This window comes from Channa argus, chromosome 22 (assembly GCF_033026475.1).
Source record: "Channa argus isolate prfri chromosome 22, Channa argus male v1.0, whole genome shotgun sequence".
NCBI classification, from domain to species: domain Eukaryota; kingdom Metazoa; phylum Chordata; class Actinopteri; order Anabantiformes; family Channidae; genus Channa; species Channa argus.
The window spans coordinates 6368397-6391433 of NC_090218.1; the positions used below are offsets into that span (position 1 = coordinate 6368397).

Consider the following 23037-nt stretch of genomic DNA (forward strand, 5'->3'; position numbering starts at 1 on the left):
CAATCAAAGCCCTCTGAGCGCCGTTCTGCAACCGGATTGGTTTCTAAGCCTGCAGCCTGTTGTGGAATGCCCATCTTTAACCTCTTTGCTTCCATGCACATTGCATACATCCCTTATTTCCTCAACACAGATCCCAGCTGCATGTGTAATCCTTCTCTGATATATGATGTCACACTCGTGATGCTGTGAATATATGAATGCGTGTGCTACAAATATGGTCAATTGCATGTTTCCCTGACATTCCATCCCCGTGACATGATTTAGAAAAAATAATAAAAAATATAGTAGGCCCTCTTTGATGTACGTATGCCTGATCAGTTGGGATTTGCGCTTGCGCACTTTACTGTTAACTCGTACTTCTTATTATATAAGTAAAATCCAAACATGTCATTGCAGGTCAGGGCCATCATATTGTTTGTACATTTCACACTATTTTTTTTATTGTGTAATGTTATTGTCTACTATTACAAAATTAAATGATGGTGTTGTGATGCAATATACCTTTCATCATATGTGTGCCTTTCGTATCAAAGGGGCAAGCGCTGATGAACTGCAGCGGTAACCCTACACAGCCAAATAATGCTGGAACCATTCTTGCCATTTTGATAATATCTGATAATCAAATAATACAGTTTTTAATATTGCCTGTTAGTTATTTATAGTAGAGGCCAGATTAAGACTGAACCTGATAATCAGGTTAGGTGCTCAGTACCTGAAAGGGTATAAATACAGTGTCCAATACGTGGTCATTCCTTTCTATAAATTGGACCAGGACTCATGTTGTGTTGATAGTCAATGGGTGTTTAGCTTTCTCTATTCAGACCACACACACCCATTCTTGCAGTTGCTGGATAGCAGAGCAGCAGCAAAATCCCAGATTGTGGTGGCGGAGGGGGGCAATATTTACCCTGCGCAGCTGGACTGCATTTAACTACAAGATGCTCCACACAGTCACACGTGTGCTCTCGTCTTAGCTAAAGCCGACTGGGTGCCCGCTCCGACTCTGTTGTGCGATTCCTTTGCTCCGTGATTCCTTCACGGTATATGGGAGGCGATTGTCCTCGCCGCCATTTTTAGGGAACTGCCGATCGAGGAGAGAAACTTTGCTAGCAACTGCCGAATGTTAGCCGCTAGATAGTTGGCCAGTAGCCTGTCAGTTGGTGACAGCTAAGGCTTGACAGGCGTTATCCAGGTCAATTTGCTCACGTTGATACAAATGATTCTTGAGGCCAGTACACATGACGAAAACAGTTGTTACTAAGGCGAACAATTTAGTCAGATTGAAAGTCAGCGTGATCGACAGTTTTGTGTAGAGCAACTGTAACATTACAGCTAGATGGGCGAACTGGCGCTGCTAACTTAGCTAGCGAACTCACACTGATTTTTCTGGACTGGACTGCGTTGCCTCGTCTGTGATTTAGCGGCGGTCACGCTTCTCCGCCGTGTACAGGGGCGACAGGTTTCATCCGCTGCTCATACCTCACGTCTCGACCTGTGTGGATTCATATTGACCAGGTGAGTTGGTCGCTAACTTTAGCTTGCTGCTAGCTAATGCGTATATTCGTTCCCAAACACCGCTGTATTGGGGTTTCTTTTCAACGTAGGTTATCAGCTAGGTTGCTTTCTAATCTCCAGCTAACCAAAAGTTGCTGTCACAATTTGTATGGTGTGTCGCATCGGCACATTTTAGTCTTCCTTGCTTTGCCCAAAAGTGTTTGTTTTGAATGCCACTGTAGCGTTAACACCAAAGCAAATTATGCCCATGTAATATTTAGGGCTAACGAGCTTATTTATGACACGTTCACATTAGGTGGGCTATAACTTTAGCTAAATAATGGTAACCGATTGCTTTATCTAAGAAAGGTTAGCTATCCATGTTAGCTAGCTAATCCGCTTTATGCAACTAACGTTGCAAGCGGTGCCACTCCCTCGTTTTTGTTTTTGTCCACTATGGCTGTAACATTAATGTTACGCTTGGGAAAACATGATTTCTCGGGTGTCTGTTTAGGAAGTTTGCTCATCTGCAAAGGACATTATAAGTCACATGCTGTCTTACTAGCCAGCTCCGTAACGGGAGGTGACATTGTTCAAGCCTCTGCGTCTAGGCTTGTCGCACGGACGCGTTGTGGTATTGTTTACAAGCAGCTTAAGCCAAGACGGTCTGACACATCATTGTGTTCCGTTGTGCCAGCTGTGTGTAAACGATCAGCAGAGCTCTTAATCCGTCGGTCGCTGGTGGCTGTTTTTGTGCACTGACGTGAGTCGCATTCCTCGAATTTTGGTGTTGATATTGCGTAACTCTGGCCATCACTGGGCAAGCTGCACTTCTGCTTGGCTTGTCTGAGACTTTGCTTATGTATGGATGGCACAATGGATCATCTGAACACGGATCTAACATAACGCCTTGTTTTTGGTTACTTATCTAATCGTTGATCTAACATAGATGGTTTACTCTGTTGAATTGATCTGGCAGAATTGATGTACATATACACACAAACACCTACACATGTTTGATGCTTGCTCCGTCAAATAAGCACTGCAGTATGTGCAGTCCACCAGTCTTTGTTGCTTGCTTTAGACACTGATGAAAAGTCCATCTTTACACGCAGCTGATTGGCAAGAACTGAAAGGCAGGTACAACTTGTTCTCTTAACTGTTCAGATTATCACAGGGACTGTCCCTTCTTTCCTATGTTCTTGGTAACCTGTGGTGATCTGCACACCTTTTTTTTTAATGGTTAATTTACACCTTTTCGTGTTTGTCAAAACAACAGAGCATTCACTGGCTGGAACTGCTCCCCTTCTTTGCTTTCACGGAGTTGCAGCTAGGTGATGATGAGAGGTTAGTAGCTGTTATGCAGGAGAAGCTTTTGAGATGGTGTGCGTGTATATGTATGCACAACACATAATGAATTTAAATATATCCCAGGAGAAATAGATTACACTCATCAACAGCGCCTGCAGTGTTTGCTAAAGATGTAGATCCAAGTCAATCTGTGACAGTCAGCCACCGCAGAACCAGTGCTGTTTCTACGAAATGGTCCAATACTGTATTACCACCATGCTTTTGTGTTAGTGATTTCAAATGTGTGATGTTCATATAAATTGCATAATATTAACCTTTTTTAAGTTAGAGATTGTAATGCTATAAGCAATTTATGATTTAATCTAGTTTTTTTAGCAAGTTAAACAGACAGATGTGTGCTGATGCAAAGAATTAAAATCTGTGTCATGGTATTTTAAAAAAAAAAAGTAAAGCACTGTTATCATCCGATTTGTTATACTCTTAAAAAGCCGGACATGGTGCAATTTGTCTCTACCTACCGTTACTGAGTGTTAGGGATGTTCCAAATACAATACTGCACCCAATACCACGGTAACCTCATGCTGGTAGACCTGGTAGGCAGTGGTGAAAGTTTCTGTAGTTTAGGGGTGTTTTAAAATAATTCACAAAGACAAAAGTAAAACTGACTGCATGGTCTGCCTAACTCTTAAGATCCGGTTGTTAACATTAACAAGATCTTGTTTTTAACTTTTTAATATTTACTATGGATTTTTCTGAAAACCGAGTGAGATCTATATTAATGGTTATCTCTGGCGTTTGCTTTGTTTTGGCTTATTGACAATTGAGACAAGCTGTGCAACACTGTTAACATTCTACAGCAACCAGCATCTTCCTGTGTCTGATTAAACACACATGAGCCATGTAATCAACAGTGGGTGTTGTGAGGCTAGTTGGAGTTAGCTAGTCAGTGAGTTAAAGCCAGTCCCATATTTACTGTCTCTCATCCTCACTTCCTGAAATGTTGCCTTGTTGCCAAATATATACAAGCAGCCATGCTAGGAATACGCACGGATTATAATACCTAGATACATGGTGGCGTAAAGATTATCCAATTCTTGTAAGAGGTCTCTGGGATTGGACTCCAAAGTTCCTAATGCCACTAGGCGGCAATCACGGCCCGAGACACAGAAGTCATTTACTTACTACTACAACTCAGCCATTTTAGCTTTAAAAATGCTGCATATTGACAGGAATTCCTAAAGAGCTTCTCAAAGTTCTCGCGTATTTGATGAGTAAGAATGAGAGCGCAGAGAACAGGAGAAAAGTTAGGCCCATCTTTTTATTAATTTTGTTTTTTTTTTTTTAGGTGGGGTTAGAGGAACATGCTGCACAATTGATAAATATATGCTTCTTGAATATTATTATTTGTTGGTGAAAAAATATTAATAACGAGGAACTGACTTGTATGCACATAATATAATCAGTCATGATAGTAAATGTACATTTATTTAGATTAATTCAAAGTTGGTAAATGGACTAAATGATTTACACTGAGGCCCTAACCTTACATCTTAAAATGTAGCTGTCCAAGTTATTAAACTACAACTTTGAGATGACTTTGGGTGCCTAATTGTCTTGTTTTTTTTTTTTGCCAGTATCAAAAATTGATATGTTTGACTTTTATTCCAACAGGAAAAGTGTAAATGGAGCTCTGAGTGAAATGGGATGGATCAAATCCTCTTAATGTTTGGTCACTTCATTACTCTCTTCTGTCACTATCATCTCTGTAGCACTACCAATTGGGATGTGTTGCTGATGACATTGCATAGCTAGAGAGCTTTCACTTGCTCCACTCAGTGAAAGCCACAATCTGTAATCAGTCTGGAAAACGAGAGCATGAACCACTCTCCATCTCGGGGAATAGAAATGTAGTGTGTAAGCCATTTGAGCAACAGTGCAAATGTAGGTCGTGTAATTAACATTTTCTCTAAACAAACAGCTATGATGTTGCAGTGTTGTTTTTACTGGGCATGTGGCAGATCATCGAAGTAAGGATATATCAACCTGTTCTCAAATTATCAACTCCAATGCACAAACTCAGTGTGTTAACTGATTCAAACTCATATCCGTTACCAGAGCACTTTTTTATTTTTATATTTATACGAGAATTCGGTTTCTGAAACGGTGGTGGAGATGTTCTTTTCAGCTTGTGAACATTTTAGTAATATTACGACGATAACGTTTAAGAGACTTATAAGTTTTCCACGTAGACTGATTGAATAATACGTGTAAGCTCAGTGCATTTCTACTTTGAATTATTTAGCATCTAGCTGAAGGACATTTTGAAAGTCTGTAGCATATGTTTTCTTTTGTGGTGTGTGTGTGTGTGTGCGTGTGCATGCGTGCATATACAATCAAACTGACTGACTTCCAATAGCCCTGTAACAACAGTAAAGTCCCTGTACACCCGAACCCCATGACCCTACAATGCTGTGCAATTTGTCCCATATTAACAGATGCAGCCAAACCAGAAGTCTGGGACATGCCAATTAAAAACAATACGCCCTGAGAAGGTGTAATTTCAAGTCACATGTACCATACATGTGTAGCTCATAGCAGTGTCATTGAGTGCATCTTAATTCTAGCACTTTTCCACTGTGTGGACAGTACATGGTACTTTTTTTTTGGTATTGTCTCCATCAAGGTTTCAAGCAAGCTGGGGTGATACCAAAAGGTGACACGAGAAACATTGCAAAGTACTGATTGGTACGAGAGCAGTGTCACTACCAACGTGTCAGCTTGTGTGCAACCACAGTGGTCTCATTGTCTGTACTCTAAAGAAGCATTTCAAAACTCACCTGATATATTCCTGCATACTTTCTTGCTGCCTTCAGCATCTTCTGACACACTATGTTTTCCTTAGCTGTGACAGTAAAATGCCAAGAATCAAGAACTGTACTCTTACAATATCCTCCACTGCTCCTGTGTGCGTATTATTAGAGAAGCATTTGGGTATTTTTTCTGGCCAGCATCAACAATTATGAAGCTGCTTATTTTGTTTGTTTGTTTTTTTTAAGTATGTGCCACTAAGCATTTTCCATAGAAATTGAGTGACCTCTTCTAATCAAGAAATGTTCTGATGCAACCTTTCAAAGGAAGTTGACGGTAACTGTGACAAAAATGCTGGAAAAAAGACTTGATACCAATAGTGGTACACAATGTTCATGTGGCTTGTTGTTATAGATGAGTGTTATGTAGCTTGGCTAGAATAAAATCCAGAAATGTAGAGGACTTGTGTTGGATGGATCTCTCAGGCAGGGTTTTAATCATTATTCTGATATTCTTTTTTTTATTTTGCTCCGCCTTTGTTGCTGCTTTATCTAAATACAAACAAAAGATGTACAGTGTGCTCCAGGGTTTCTTCTCTGTAGCTGACCCTGTGCAGTACAGCTAAGACTTTCACTAAGTGGATCAATAAAGTATTTGATTCTCGCTCTCGCTCTCACTCCCTCTCACTCTTTCTCTCTCTTCCCCCAAGCTTTGTGTATCAGTTGTCTCTTCATTAGGCTTCTTGGTGATTTCACAGTGCAAAGAAAATCAATTCACATAATACAGCAAGAGGATCCTCTTTCTCAAACGGTAAAGCAAAACAACTTTTGGTGGATTTCTTGAACACACTGTCCTTTGTAATAATGCACGTGCATGAACGTCTTGCAGTTAAGTTCATCTCTTCCAGATGCAATCTTGTGACTTAGTGTTTGGTGCTCTGTGTCATTCCATGTGTTTGTTGGGAAAATTATGATATTTTTTTTTCTTCTATTTTTATTCATACGTCCGATATTATCAAATCTAAAAATGTACGAACAGTCCAAGTCTAGTTTAACTTTTATTGTTGGGGAAATTAAGCACTAGTAACTTTTACAGGGTTTAACGTGTGCATATGCTTTATAAAGGTAAATAGACCTGTCACTGATGTCTAGCCTCTGACAGATTGAACAAATTCTCATGTTCTATTTTTTTAATTTAGTTTTCCTTAAAACACTGATTTCTCTGTATTTACTGTGTAATTTTTAGCTTGGGCTCATGGTGTATTTTGATAGTAATGGTTTTTCCAGTCTATTATTGTAGAACTGTGAAGTAGTGGACATCAATCTCTGAGAAATGTTAATGTCCATTTCAGGTTGCAACCCTTACTCAGAATTGTTCTAATGTATTGCCTAACACTGAAACAATGTTCATTGCTCTGAGCAGTGTTCAGTTTAAATATTTTATGGAATATTTTCCACACAGTAATCTTTGTAGAGTAAGGTTGCGTCATTATAGGAATAGTAAGTTAGCTACACCTTACTATTTCTTAGTTGTAATGTGCTGTGTTGTTTCATGAGTTGTGCAGCTGTTAACCTTTAGCAGCCAATAAATCTACATTACAGTTCTAAATCGAATAATCTGATCGTGCTACAGGAACTCGGCATAAAAACAATGGATTTATGATTTGTGTTTTTAAATTTTGTTACCAAAGGAGCAGTTTCTAACTTATTTTCACTAAGACATTGGGTTTTTTTTTTTAGGTCTCTTTTTTACTCTTATTAGTTATTGTTTCCCTTCTGTGAGCTGGGCAGCTTTTTCAGCAGGATAGACCTTGTGATGTTCAGCCAGCATTGTGGTTTTTAGTGCAGCAGGCTGCCAAGTTGTCATGATAAATCTAGCTGGCTAGGTTTGTGTTGCTGCCAGTGCCGACCCCAACTCAAAGCAAGAAATTAACAGCTAACCCATTGAGTGGTGGTTAAATGTGTATTTATTTTAAGGCGGCGTGTTGCAGGTGGTCTTCTAAGTTATACCTTTCTTAATTACAGTGCTTTGTATATTCTCTTTACTCTGTTAACGTGTAACCCCTGTTTGTGTGTGTTTTTTATTTTTTTTTATGGATTGGCCATATTGTGAGATCCTGAGACTGATAATCAGCTTTTGGACATGAATGGTCAAACTCTGTATATTACAAACAACAGAGCATTTATGTTGTGTGTAACATAAAGCCATAACGAACCGATATAAAAATGGGCCTCAAATATTAAGTCAGCAGCATTGAACCAGAGTATATTTATATGAAATTTGTATTTTGTTTGTATTTGTAAATTTTAAGTGCCTTTTTTTAAATTGATGACTGATCTATTGAAATTAGTTTTTAAAGTTTCTGTTGTATCCTTTATGACTAGTGTGTCAGAACACAATCCTGATATTTTTATATAACAAATGTTTGAAAAAACAAATCATAAATCCTTGTATCACTTAGTATTTGCATCAATCTGTGAATTACACCAACAGGGAAGTCAGGTTTGCTTTCCTCCCTTCCTCTCCTCTATTTTTATTTAATTATATATTTATTCATTTATTTTACTTAATAGCTTTATATTTCATTAATTCAAGAAATATAGAGGAGTTGTGATAAGAAATAGTTTGAGAGATTTTTGGCACCCTTGCAAATTGGAAATTAGTACATTTTTAATTTATTTATTCTTCATTCTTAAGATGTTTCACATCCCCTTTGTGCAGATTACTGCTGATATATTTTATTGTTTATTATTGTAGCCAGCATGTTGAGGATCTACCTGCAGAGTTTCAGTAAGGTTCAAGTAAAGGGACTGTTAAACTGATGTTTCAGGAACTGCCCATATCTTTTTTGCAGTATAGTTGATTTTCAGTTATGCTTTGAATAATTGTTCTGTTGTAGAACTCAGGGGGCTTTTTTAAGTTTCATTTCTGTGGTTGACTGCATGAGATTTGCCAAACTTGCTGATATTTAGTGGTATCTGTTCTTCCTCTGTTTGTGTGCTGTTTCCTGTACCACTGGTTGCCAAACAACAACAAAGCAGAATTGGTGTCTTTAACTGCTTTTTTTTTTTTTAAACACTTCACAGTCTGTGGTGCCCTCAGGTTCAGGAGTGATGTGCTCATGTTTCCGCACCCTCTTAAGGATCCTGGCAACACTGTTTTCAATGTATTGGAGCTTTTGAAGGCACTTGCCAGAGATCCCAATCTCCGCAGTAGTCCACCCTAGAGGAGACAAAGGCGTGGACAAGCCTTTCAGTGTCGCAGAGGGAGAGGCGGAGTTTGGCTATGTCTCTGAGATAAAAAAATTACATTTTACAGAAGTTTTGGACATGTGTTTCAAATGACAGGTGAAGGTCGAACTTTGAACCCCAGGTTGTTCACAGAGTTGGAGAGGGTAGTAGCAGAGTTGTAGAGGTCAGTGTCTTGCTCATGGACACTTGGAAGGACTAGGATTCGAACCACTGACCCTGTGGTTTTGTAGCTGACGGCCTTGCCAAATAACTTCAAATGTTCTTTGTGTTTTTACAAAATATTATGAGAAAATACAATTGAAGACATCTCAACACATTTTTAGCCACCAGAACTTGATGAACCACTGATGAACTTCGCTCACACACAATCATACAGTAGGAACTTCAGTATAAAGTTAAAACATGCATATTCAAAAATGTAAATAAAAACAAATCCACAGTAATAATTACATATGTTAAATTAATTGACAAGCACAATTGATGCACCCAGTTTAGAATACACAGAAAAAAATGATTGCAGGTCTTCTTAATTGATCATCTGATGCGGCTTCCCTTTCATTGGTGTCGTCCACCTCACAACAGCGGACGTGAAATCAATCCTTGAGCTTGGATACTTTTGTTGGCCAGTCATTGCAGCAGTTTAAAGAGTTGCAATAATTGCTGAAGCATTCTGAACTGATAAACATGTGATGACTCTGCATCTGGTAGATTGTATTGGTGTCAGCACAAGCAGGGGTGACCATTGGCTAAAATCATAGTGTTTTAGAATATGCAAAGAGCTTCTGCCCTTTCTGCAGAAACATTTTAGATGTTGCCAAATCTTTCACATTAGCAAAAACTGTCTGCCTAAGTTTATTCTGCATCTATGCAGCCTTGCTATCTGTTCATTTTTGAAAGACTTGCTAAAGCCATGTATCAACAGTTTATTTTATTTATTTTTTTTATTTTCCTTTTGGAGTGCTCCTTTTTGAGATGTGCTGAAGAGCAGAGTTTGATCAAATGTGACATTAGTGAAATGAGAGATCTACGTTTGGATTTGTTGTCCAAAATCAAAGTTGCTAAGATTTCTTTCTCGTTTCAAAGTCTGGTCATTGATTTTACTCACAGGTATCTGAACTGTCATAGTGTGTGAAGTCTGGGTGTTTTATCTTGTCCTTGCTAACTCTCCTGTCTCTCTTTGTCTCTGCTTCCCCTCATCCCTCTGACCACCTAGGGGCCGATGTGCTGGTTCCTTAGACCCATCTATTACTGCAGATGAATCTTCAGCTGCTTTGGCGTAGCTCAGCACCCAGATAGTCCCATCCCCTTTTCGTGGGTGGTAAGGGACTACATTAATCAGGATGCCCTCCTCTGTAAGGGCAGGGAGCCTGAAGGACCCAGAGGTGGCTGAGCTTTTCTTTAAAGAAGATCCAGAGAAGCTTTTCTCAGACCTCCGAGAGATTGGGCATGGCAGCTTTGGCGCAGTCTACTTTGTACGGCAACAACATCTTCAGTTACTCACACTAATGAGAAATGCAGTTAAACTAATCTTTGGACCGAAAATATAGCTAATGCTGATGGATACATTTGGTCAAATAATGCAAAACTGTATATTCAACTTGTTGAAGTCAACTTTTAAGTAAATGCAGATTCTAAAAACATACTCCTATGGTGGAATTGAAGTTTGTTTTGTGATCCACCTGGCCCTGTATTTGATTAGCTGGCATATTTCTATTACTTAAAGTAACCATCTGAAGTATAGCTTATAAAAAAACAAAAGGAAAGTGTGCAAGAGTTCATCTCATAATTATAAAAAGTCATCGTCAGTAAAGAACACAGAACATTTGCACAAAGTTATTTTTACCAGACCTTGATGTGCTTTAATAGCACTAAGGTCCAGGAGAGTGATGTGACTCACTCTGACTTTCTGATCCTGAACACTGTGTGCAACATCATTTGAAAAATAGCAGAGGCCTTAAAAAAATTCTTGTTAAGAGAAATGTGCACAGAATTGGTTGCCCTGCATGTTATTGTTGAAATGTATACTGACAATGGACATTTTGTTTCTCAGGCACGGGATGTGCGCACAAATGAGGTGGTGGCAATTAAAAAGATGTCCTACAGTGGCAAACAGTCTAATGAGGTGAGACAAGATTGATTATTTAATTGTTCAGTCCCTGACCATAAGCATTTCCCAACATTTTTATTTTATTTTTTTTTAAATCAATGAATTCACCACTAACTGATTCTTGTGCTCATGTGCAGATCCCTTTTGCCTAACAGTATCAATGTAGAGAATCAAAATTGCTGCACACACAACCAAGAATCAAGAGGTAGTTGTAGGCATTTACAGAGTTGCGTCAGGTTGCACGATGCACTTGTGATTAACTGTTTTTGTTTTTTAGTTTTTAAGCATTGCTGTTTCTTTATTCAAATAGGTAATTTGATTGGCAGTCAGCACAAGTCTAGTATCATTGCAATTCAAAATTCTCTTTCAAGTGGCAACAAGGTCACTTTTTGTACAGTGTTGTCATCCTAGAAACTGCGTACCCTGCTCATGATTTCAGATTAGCTATAATCAGATTACATGTAATCTGTGGAGAACCACTTTAGCCTTATTTGCAGTGAAAGGCAATCTTCTGTACACAAGTCACCTCTAGTGCATAAACTCAGGAAATGTGTCCCCAGAAGAAACTTGAAGATAGTTTCTTCTTGCCCCACAGAAATGGCAGGACATAATAAAAGAGGTGAAGTTTCTCCAGAGGATCCGACACCCCAACAGTATAGAATACAAAGGCTGTTACCTCCGTGAGCACACAGCATGGGTAAGTCAGCGGTTTACATGCAGATAATGCAAAGATGATCTTATTCTGCAGTAAATGTGAAAAACAGTATGTACTTTTTAGCTGGTTATGGAGTACTGTCTCGGCTCAGCCTCTGATCTGCTAGAAGGTGAGTGGGTGTTTTTATTTTTTACTTATTTTCATTTTTTCATAAGAGCTCTAAGATTACTAAATTGCTGATGTCAATTCCTTCTCAAAATGTTTCTTCTCCTTTTTAGTTCATAAAAAACCTCTGCAAGAAGTAGAGATTGCTGCCATTACACATGGTGCTCTGCAGGGGCTGGCCTACCTTCATTCGCACAATATGATCCACAGGTGAGGAATTTTCTTTTTGTGGGAGGAGTAGGTTCCAAACAACTCTCTCAGATCTCTGTGCTCTGACCCACGTATATGCTTCTCTTTCTCTCAGGGATGTAAAGGCAGGTAACATCCTGCTGACTGAGCCGGGGCAGGTCAAACTTGCAGACTTTGGTTCTGCCTCCATTGCCTCACCTGCCAACTCCTTTGTGGGCACACCGTATTGGTAAGTGAAAGCTGAAAAAATGTAAAGTATTTTTTGGTGCATGTACTCATTGTTGAGATGACCAAATGTCTATATGTGACTACTCTTTAAATTACTTTAGAAATAGTCTCTTGGAAGTTTTCTTTTTTTGAAGCTTGGATGAATTACATTAATTTGACTGTAGAATTTATCAGCCTCTATTTGTAATGAGCTTCCCCACAACTGATGTATTCGAATATTGTAGTTTGAGAGGGCAAGTACTTACATGAGTCATAAAAAACACAAGCATTTAATTCTAAACAATAGTTTAGATAATTATTGTAAAATGGACACACTTCATGTTCATTTCCCACCCTCACTTTATCTTTCTTTTCCACTTTATTAAGGATGGCCCCGGAGGTGATTCTGGCTATGGATGAGGGCCAGTATGATGGGAAAGTGGATGTGTGGTCCTTGGGGATCACTTGTATCGAGTTAGGTAGGTAGCTCTAAATATGTATTGTATACTATATATTAAAATCTAATGGAAACGTACAGAGATTATTTTCAATGAAATGATTGGTACAAATATAAAAAAAACACACTTCTGTGATCTAAATGTTATTAACCATACAGGCCTGCGATCTGTTCTAAAGACCAGATGAACTATTACTTCTTTTTGTTGACTACACATGTAGTGCTTGAGTAAGATGACATACTTGTATGTGAATAAACCCTTAATTTGGTAATAAACACTAGATACTGACCACTGTCTTTTGTGTTCCAGCGGAGAGGAAGCCTCCCTTGTTTAACATGAATGCAATGAGTGCCTTATACCACATAGCACAGAATGAGAGCCCCACACTGCAATCTAGTGAATGGTGAGGTGCCACACATGTCTCCACATAGTCACAGTAATGAGGGGTTAAACCTTGGGCATTGTACAGTTTAAAGTTGTTTAAAAATAAGGTATTTAAAACCACTTTGAATGTCAGAAAATGCTGTTCAATCTGTATTACAGCAAAAACATGTTTTTGGAATAGGCGTTGTTGTTCTAAGTTGGTGTATAGGATCTGTCTTGTTTTGACTCTCTACCTTGTCATCTTTACAGGTCGGATTATTTTAGAAACTTTATTGATTCTTGCCTTCAGAAAATTCCCCAGGACAGACCACACTCTGATGACATGCTAGGCGTAAGTGCATACACACACACTGTTTGTTACTGTGCAGAAGTGGAGCAGGGTCAGTGTGTTAAGTTGGGAGATTGAAGCCCTCTGGCGATAAACCTCTCTGATGTTGCACTCTGTTGTGTCCCCCATAAGCTTCTATTTTGAGTCACTAATCCCTCACTTCCGGATACACGCACACACACACACACACACACACACACACACACACACAGAGCTTGGTTTTGCTTAAAGAACACAAATGTAATTGCTGAAGATATGTGACTTCTGCATCCATTGTTAAGTCACTAAGCAGCTGTCACTTAGCCCACTAATGGACTCACTACTGCTAATGGAAGTTGTCCTTGGAGCATAGAACATCATCACACAGCATTATTCTTTTTTTTTTTTTTTTTGGTTTCAAAACTACCTACTTGTACAGCTTAAACTGGATTTAACAGATATTCTTTTTGTTATTATTATATAAGTCAGACTGAGTTCTAGTCTCATATTCTTCTCACATCTTTGTCACTTTGTCATTATCTGCATAAATATATTCAGAGACCTCCAGTGATTCATTTTCCTCTTAATATATTCTATGCTTCAGACAGCGGACGTGCAAGCAATTTTATTTGCATTTACAGATGATGGTGAAATGTATATTACCTGGAGCCCAGTGCTCCCTGGATCTTTACCTAACTGGCATGCATTTATGCATTTTCAGTGCATAAATCCAGGGGTCTGCAGTGTCAAGTGTTTGTTTGCTTTTGAAGATCATACAGAAACCTGTCTATTAAAAATAAATGACTATTTTATTATTCTTCTCGTTTCCCTGTTCCATCTCTTCTTGTATTGCTGTCATCTTCTTCCTGAAAACCTTCCTTCCAGCATGCGTTTTTGCAGCGTGACCGTCCAGATTCGGTGCTGATGGATCTTATTCAGAGGACCAAGGATGCAGTGCGAGAGCTGGACAACCTGCAGTACCGCAAGATGAAGAAGATCCTCCTTCAGGAGGCCCACAATGGTCCCACAGCAGAAGCACATGATGGAGATGAGGTGTGTGGATATTTCTATGTTTAAAATCTAACTAATATTACTGTGCTGGAATACAACAAGGTTGTATTGTGGGTTTTTTGATTACAAAAATATATTTGGCTCCTCCATGGATTTCTGTCATGAATAGAAAATAATCAAGCATGCATTGGTTTGTATGCATGTCGGTCTGTCTTTCTTGTGTTCCTTCTCTTTCTCTGCCTTTCTCTCTTTCTGCCCTTGCTGCTCTGTCCCCAGGAGCTGGAGCCAGGTGGAGGTCGGACAGGAACAGTGAACAGTGTCGGCAGTAATCAGTCCATCCCCAGTATGTCCATCAGTGCCAGCTCGCAGAGCAGCTCTGTCAACAGTCTGAATGAAGCGGCCCAGGACAGCCGCAGTGAGCTGGATCTGATGGACGGAGACCACACAGTCATGTCCAACAGCTCTGTCATACACCTCAAACCGGTGGGTAAAGTGACACAGACAAGTACTTAATTAATGGAAGTATGTTGTATTTTCATCATTGATTTTTACATATAAAATAAACACATATTGAGTCACCCATTTTTTTCCTAAACAGTTTCTCTTTGAACTGCTTTACCAAAGAAATTTCTTAGTGCAATTTGACACACAATTTCAGAGCTAGTGTATACAGAGCACTTAAATGCAGTGATGTTTCTTTAGCACTTGTGTGCATTACTTCATGATTCTCTTTTGTCTTTATCAGTGAGTCTGTACTGCTAATTATCATAACAAGATCATGTTTTAATGCTTCTGACTTGTCTTCAGGAGGAAGAAGAGAGTCTCTCTGTGGATCAGGCAGCCAGTAGTCAACCCTCTGAGCCACAGCCAACGCCAGCTCAGGCCCCAAGGAAGCACTACCGCAACAGAGAGCACTTTGCCACCATACGCACAGCATCACTTGTGAGACCACATCCCAATCTCAATAACTATAACCTACCTATCTCAGAAATTGTTGTTGTATTCATTAGTAGCTATAATGGAAAGAGAGCCAGATATTTTGTACTTTGTATTATAGCAATAGAAGTGCTGCACACACATACAGGACCTAATACAAACACAAATCAGATTTCTACACTGCCTCAATTGTAATTGGAGTCTCCTTTGTCTGCATCTTGCAGGTGACGCGTGAGATGCAGGAACATGAGCAGGATTCTGAGCTACGGGAGCAAATGTCAGGATACAAACGCATGAGACGGCAACATCAAAAGCACCTGATGGCACTGGAGAACAAGCTGAAGGGGGAGATGGATGAGCACAGGCTGAGGCTGGACAAAGAGCTGGAGAGCCAGAGAAACAACTTTACCCAAGAAATGGAGAAGCTGCTCAAAAAACACCAGGGGGCTCTAGAGAAAGATGTATGTTGACAAATGACTGAAGAGAGGCCACAAAAAATATGAATTGAAAGTGTTAATACACTGTTTCCACAATATATTCTTACAACTGAAACAAGTGTATTTAAGTATTTTTGTGTTTGGTTTAGCTGAAGACGTTTGCCAATGATGAGAAGAAGTTCCAGCAGCACATCCAGGTGCAGCAGAAGAAGGAGCTCAGCAGCTTCCTGGAGTCCCAGAAGAGGGAGTATAAACTACGCAAGGAGCAGCTCAAAGAGGTAACACACTTAAACCAATCACATCTCTACTACAACCCATTAATTTCGTCCATGGCTTAATTTTTCATTCTCAGTCATCAAAGTCATGGTTATTCCAGAAAATTCTTCGAAGTTTTCATCATTACTTCAGTTTTAGTTAACATAATCATTAACATCAGGGATGTGACCAGCACAGACTGAGAGCCCGTTTTTGTTTTTCATTAAAAATGCCAATGCTCAGTGATAAGTAAAGTAAAAAACTGATTTTACATGAACCTTAGTCATGACAATGCCCTGACACACTCAAATAAATCTAAATGCCACCCCTATGACAGGAACTGAGTGAAAACCAGTCCACTCCTAAGAAAGAGAAGCAGGAATGGCTGTCGAAGCAGAAAGAGAACATTCAGCACTTCCAGGTGAGGAATTGTTTGGGAGTATCTACACTTCTAAGACAAAATGACACTTTTACCTCAATTGAGGTGTTGCTTAGATTTTGGTAGTATCTGTAATGTTAAGAAAATGTGGCTCCCATTTGTGTACCCATCACTTTTGACCCTGCTTATCTAAAAAGTGTTTGCAAAGTTGTCTCGAGTCTTATTGTCACTAATTTAGTATTGTGCAATTGTTAATGAAATATTAATGTGTGATTTCTCAGGCAGAGGAGGAGGCCAACCTGCTGAGGAGACAAAGGCAATACTTGGAGCTGGAGTGTCGGCGGTTCAAACGCAGAATCCTTATTGCCAGACACAATGTGGAGCAGGATCTGGTGCGCGAGGTACATAAACGGACAGAAAGACCAAGCTTCCACCACTCAGTCTTAACCTTTTTTTGGTAGCTTTTACTCTCCCCTCCATTTCCTCCTCTTTTTAGGAGCTAAACAAACGGCAGACACAGAAGGACCTGGAGCACGCCATGTTGCTCAGGCATCATGAGTCAATGCAAGAGCTGGAGTTCAGGCACCTGGGGACGATCCAGAAGGCACGAGCAGAGCTGATCCGGACACAGCACCAGACAGAGCTTACCAATCAGCTGGAATACAACAAGAGGAGGGAGAGGGAACTGAGGCGCAAGCATGTCATGGAGGTCCGGCAGCAGCCAAAGAGCCTGAAGGTACGTGAACTGGTGGAGAGTTAGTTCTGAAATTGACCCACACCCGCATTTACATGCATGCAACACTAAAGTCATTAACTTTCCCTTTCTCAGTCTAAAGAACTTCAGATTAAGAAGCAGTTCCAGGAGACTTGTAAAACTCAGACTAGGCAGTATAAGGCCCTCAGGAACCATCTGCTAGAGACCACGCCCAAGTCTGACCACAAGGCCGTGCTGAAGAGGCTAAAGGAGGAACAGACCAGGAAGCTGGCCATCCTGGCTGAGCAGTATGACCACTCCATCAATGAGATGCTCTCTACGCAGGCTGTAAGTATGAGAAGAGACGGTCTAATGGTTCATAAAGTATTTAAGCATTCGACACAATTTCCTGTACTTAACAGATTTTTAAACACTGTGCTAAAGGCATGTTTTGGTATTTGTACTATCTTGGTCCCACAACACTGCTATTAAAATCTCTATATCATAATATTTCAAGTTCAGACTTATTGAGCCAAATGTTTCAAAGCTAAGAAAAGAAGTTGTTTGTTTTTATGGATCTCTTTAGAAAATCTGCCGGATTACACTGACATCCAAAAAAACAAGCAAAATTAGGCTTAGATTAGAAAACTCACCAACTTTCTCTCTGTGTCCCTTTCTTTTTCACCTATTTGCCTCTAGTTGCGGTTGGATGAAGCTCAAGAGGGGGAATGTCAGGTTCTAAGGATGCAGCTGCAGCAGGAGCTGGAGCTGCTCAATGCATACCAGAGCAAGATCAAGATGCAAACAGATGCTCAGCATGACAAGGAGAGGAGGGAGCTGGAGCAGAGGGTTTCTCTGCGGAGGGCTTTGCTGGAGCAGAAAGTAAGAGACCCTGGACTTTGTCAGGTGTTAGGATGTCTTAATATTTACTGGAGATGTAGTAAAAGGCAACATATAGGAAAGTAACACATTTTTAATAATTGTTGACAATTGTTGTTGTTGTTAGTTCTACAGTTCTGTCTAATTTAGTTTTTCTAAAAGTTGTTTTCCCTGATAATAGTACTTTTATAGATCATTAGTTGTATTTCGCAGTGTAAATAAAGTTGTTGTTTTTGTTGTTTGTAGTGTTTGGTTTAAAAAAAAAACTTACAACCACAGTTTTTTGCTGGTTTTATCACACAATTTCCGTTCAACTCAAATTGTGTGTTTCTCTCCCCAGATTGAGGAGGAAATGCTCGCTCTGCAGAACGAGCGTCTGGAGCGAATCCGTTCGCTGCTAGAGCGTCAGGCCAGAGAGATTGAGGCTTTTGACTCAGAGTCCATGCGGCTGGGCTTCAGCAACATGGTGCTTACTAACCTGGCTCCTGATTCCCAGGGAGGCTGGGGGGGAGGCAGTGGAGGAGGCCAGGGGGCTCAGGGAGGATCCCACTGGCCAGCAGGAGGTGGGGGAGGCGGACACCATAGTCATCACCACCAGGGGGGCCCCACCTCACAGCAGCCTTGGGGTCACCCTGTGTTGGCTGGGGGCCCGCCACCCTGGAGCCTCCACCACCCCGGAGGAGGGAGTCAGAGGGGGAGTGGGGGAGGCATGGGAGGAGTTAGAAACAGCCCACAGGCTATGAGGAGGACGTCATCAGGGGGGAGGAGTGAACAGGGCATGAGCAGGAGCGCCAGCATCACCTCTCAAATCTCTAACAGCTCCCACCTGTCCTATACCTAGAACACACAAAAGAACAAAACGCCACACTACACAAAGACACATAACACAACATGCATGCACAACACATGCTTCACATGCACTTGTACTGTCCCGCAGTACGTCTTGACACACACTGCACAGTGCTGAGACTGGGTTTACTTTAGCCCCATTCCCATCACCACTGTTCTCTTACATCAGTTTACTGCTAGCAACAGTCTGTGGAAACCCAAAATTCTTAAGACTAATTCAAGATGGCCGAAGGTCGTGTACAGTATGCAGTGCAATCATATTATTTTTACTGTTTTTACAGTGCTGTTTTATGTATTTATATTTGCCATGTTTCTGTTGCCATAGAGCCAAAGTAGTATATTATCTATTCTGGAGTTTATTAAGAATTGTTTGTTTAGAGTTTTGTACATAGGTGGAGTAAATCGGATGCTTTCAGATATTGAAGTTTGCATTCAGTGTAACGTTTTTAAAATGAGTCAATATTTGTCCTTGTGCAAATTCCTTTAAACAATTCTCAGCAGTTTTGCAGACATTGTACAAATAGAAAGTTTAATGAGATTTTTGGTGTGTGTTCGTGTGCAGTTGGCGGCAGAAGAAGGCAAAGGGTAATGTTGGCGGAATTACGACTGGTGATTTAAAGAAAGCTATTTCAGACACAAAAGTGGCAATGCAGTGACTCATTGAATAATGGAAAGTATTTGATAGACACATGGATCCAACTTTACTGAATGTTATGTTTAGCTGAGAAACCTATCCCTGTCGAAAAGAAAACACACTCGGTCCTCAGTGCCACACAGGATCATGGTCCTGTGAATTAGCAGTCATTGTGGACGGCTGCAGCGATGCCAAAGCTAAGGATTCTAAGTCAGATTTTTCTATCCATGCCAACATACAGTATTGTTAGATATTTGAGATTGTGACAGAGGTGTCCGTGGAAGTTTACTTAGTACTGTATGGCCGATTCGATGTACGTGTATGGGAGAAATGAATTTCTCATGTATGTTCAGCCTTCTTGGTTTAGCTCTTGGGTTTCCACAGGCCTCTGCCCTGTGGACAGCCAGTCTGAGGGATACTGCAGCCTTTGATGGCACTCATGGCGTGGGTGGGTTTTCAGCAGCGCCTAAATTCTACTTGAATAGTTTCAAAACTGGTGTTCAGTCCTCAGTTGTTTGCAGTAATTTCTGGACTAATTTGGCACTGTCTTAGTAACACACTATGAAGTAAAAAAAATAAAAATAAAAAAAACGTACTGAACCAAGCCTGTTAGCCTACCTCAACAAGTAGAGCTTCACCACAGGGTGTCCCGACTAGGCGACTTGCATTTCAGCACAGGCCTTCAGCCACACTCAGTGTTAATCACACATATTTACACAAACATGCATACATAGTACACTACTCACAAAAAGTTCGGATATTTGATTTTCGGGTGAAATTACAGAATGGACCTAAAATACATTAGAACCTTTACCAGTTTAACTTAATTTGACCTTCTCTAAACTTTTGAATGCACATGTAAAACTGTGTTTCAGTGATCTATAGCTTTCAGCTTGTCCCTTCAGGGGTTTGCCACAGCAGAATGTGATCCGCACGTTGATTTGGCATGTGCTTGTTTTTTGTTTGTTTTTGTTTGTTTTTTTTTTACGCCGGAAGCCCCTCCTGCCGCAACCCTCCCATTTTAATCTGTGCTCAGGTCCAGCACCAAGGTGGCCCTTGATGGCTGGGTGGGGCCACACCTCGTGGGAACCCGCAGCCTTCTGCATCCCAACCCAATGCTCTACCGCTGAGCCACCAGGGTCCCCCCCAACTTTTCAACGTTTCAGTACTTATTGCATAACATGCTGTTCACTAACAAGGTGATTAACCACAACGATCACAAGTATCCATGAACGGACCACTAAATGTTCCGGTTCATCATGCAGTTCACATTTTGACATCCAGAGACCAAGAGACACCTAACAATTTAAAAGCTTTAAGACATTGACATTTTTTATTATTTTTTTTTTTTTTGCAGCAAACCCAACACTATTATTAGCTTTTCTTCAGATAAATTGGCACGAATAAATTACCATTGCATGCTTCTACCAAAATGCCCTACATTCATGATATAAAATCAGTGTAGCATGATTTTGTTTTCCAGAAATGTCACCCGAAAGTCGAAAATCCTTAAGTTTTTGTGAGTAGTGTATGATAAAAAAGGTTTTATTATTACCCAGTAAACATTGGCACTTTGCACACTTGGCTGATGAACACGAATACATGTACAGGGTGAAAAAGTGGTCTAAAATGTCTCGTGTGTGTGTGTGTGTGAAAGGAGGAGCTTCACTGGCCCTCTGCTGGTTGGTGGGTGCTGAGTGTCTTAGTAGGTGGATGGGTGGTGATGCTGTGATCTCCGCTGCCATGCCCCTGCCACCTTCCCCAGTCTGACACCCCACTTTGTGTCATCCCTGGTGTCATGTTCTGACCACTGATCTCCCCTAAACCTCCAACCCCCTCCTCCCCGAGCCTGCTGTGGTCTTCACTTTCTCCCTAATCTATGTGAGATGAGCTCTTCAAGTGAAAAGAAAAGAAAATATATAATATGTAGTATTAATCTATAAAAAGGATTATAGAGAAACACAGATTAAAAGTGGAAGTCTTGTTGTCAAATGCAGAGAATGCATTATGTGATTGTTTTTTTTCCCTCAGAAGTGGAATGTACAGTTAACCTGTTAATATTGTATATCTTGAATTTTAAAATCTAATTGACAAATCAAATACAAATTAATGTGATGCGGTTACAGGCCATTGGTATTTACATGTTTCACAGCTGCTGGGTTTTCACTGTCTTATTGGAGCTGCAAGTTCTGAATCTTGTTACAGATATGATGTTGTGAACGATAACATAAATGATAAATTTAGGTCAGACTGCCTTTAATGAAAGGCAATATTTTCTTTTTTTGCTTAAAAAAAAAAAGGTGATTATTGCACATAATTTGAAATTTAGTTAGGTGTAAGGTGTAGCCTTTGCCGTAGCATTGGCTAGATTTACTGGCATGATGCCTGTTGAAAGACTCACAGGCCTAAAATTCAGGTTTTATTAACATAGAAAAAACATTTGTCTCTAAAGTCAGAATTCAAAGATATTTGGCTACACTCCACAACTTGAAAATTGTTTTACAATTATTGCACACAGTGAAAGTACCTGTTATTTGAGAACTGTAAAGGGTTCCTCTGAGGTGTTACTGGGTCCACGGATAGTATTTGGGTTTTTATTTCTAATTTATGAATAAAGCATCCTCTTTTTGGTCTCACTTATACATAAAGCATTTTCACACTGATCTTAAATTTTTGCATTTTTTTTAAGTCTTACCACCCCGCACCCAAGTTATAATTCTAATGGTTTTCTTGATCCAGTTTTGAAAACATTGAATGTGGTGTTGCCACATTTATCCTCAGCCTGTATGCCATTGTGCCCAGCACCTTTTTATTAACCTTTTTTTTCCCAGTTTTTTTTTTCTTTAAAACTTTGAAGCTTATTTTTTTTTTCCCCCAGATGATTTCTGCAGAGGGCCAAACAAGTGTCAGATTTTTAGACCTTCTCTTGTGTTTACTGGAACTCCCAGGTGGTTTTTGAGGCAGTCGGGGCAGAGTCTAGCTTCTAGACCTTGGTCACTCTGAACTGGATTGGTTGCACTGATTGCACAAGTGATTGACCAGATTAAAGAGTCTACTGTGATTTTTGTTTTTTTTCCCCCCTCAGTGTGTTGAGGGGCAGCTGCCTTTGGTTTGAGATTAGGCGGGAGGCAGGGTTACGTCTCTGTACAGTCTGTTTATCAGTATTCCTTTTATCTCTTATGTCATTTGGTGGATCTTGCTGTTTTTTCTCCTTGGTGCAGAGACCTGTATTAAATTGTATAGATCGTGCAAAAAGTTGAATGTTACATAGCAGATGAAAGATGCTGTTCATTACATGACAGTGATTTAAAATGTATAAAAGAAAATTAAACAAAGTTTAGGGGATAAATGTAATATTGCTTGTAATTACTGTTTTTTGTTTTTTTTTTGTTTGTTTTTTTTTTTGGAAGAGGGCTACTGGATAAAGAATCATCTGTAATAAAGTAATTTTAATATTTTTTTGTCCCCTTGGTGTTTCATGTTTGAAGAGCAGGTATTTTTAGAAAAGTTAAATTGATGCAATACTATAATTTTAAGGCTCATCTAAAAAAGTAAATTTGCATAACATCTCTTTTGTAGCGATCCTTTCTTAAAGTTGCACTTTAAAACAAACTTTAAAATTGTTAC

General features: G+C 39.9%; 1 protein-coding gene across 3 annotated transcripts; it reads left to right on the forward strand.

Moving 5' to 3' along the window:
• The first annotated feature begins 826 nt into the window (after window positions 1-826).
• taok1b (TAO kinase 1b) lies at window positions 827-22868 on the forward strand. 3 transcript variants are annotated; one of them, XM_067492193.1, is made up of 22 exons: window positions 2314-6423; window positions 8371-8403; window positions 10078-10336; window positions 10915-10986; window positions 11567-11668; window positions 11750-11795; window positions 11905-12001; window positions 12096-12209; window positions 12575-12666; window positions 12955-13048; window positions 13279-13360; window positions 14222-14389; window positions 14624-14830; window positions 15155-15289; window positions 15508-15744; window positions 15870-15998; window positions 16313-16396; window positions 16636-16755; window positions 16851-17090; window positions 17184-17396; window positions 17748-17930; window positions 18268-22868. In XM_067492193.1, the coding sequence occupies exons 3-22, from the start codon at window positions 10205-10207 to the stop codon at window positions 18766-18768; spliced, it is 3048 nt and encodes a 1015-aa protein (XP_067348294.1). In that variant the 5' UTR covers window positions 2314-6423; window positions 8371-8403; window positions 10078-10204; the 3' UTR covers window positions 18769-22868. The 3 variants fall into 3 exon arrangements, with proteins under 3 accessions (XP_067348293.1, XP_067348294.1, XP_067348295.1); XM_067492192.1 differs by lacking the exons at window positions 2314-6423; window positions 8371-8403 and adding an exon at window positions 827-1515; XM_067492194.1 differs by lacking the exon at window positions 8371-8403.
• The last annotated feature ends 169 nt before the right edge of the window (window positions 22869-23037 follow it).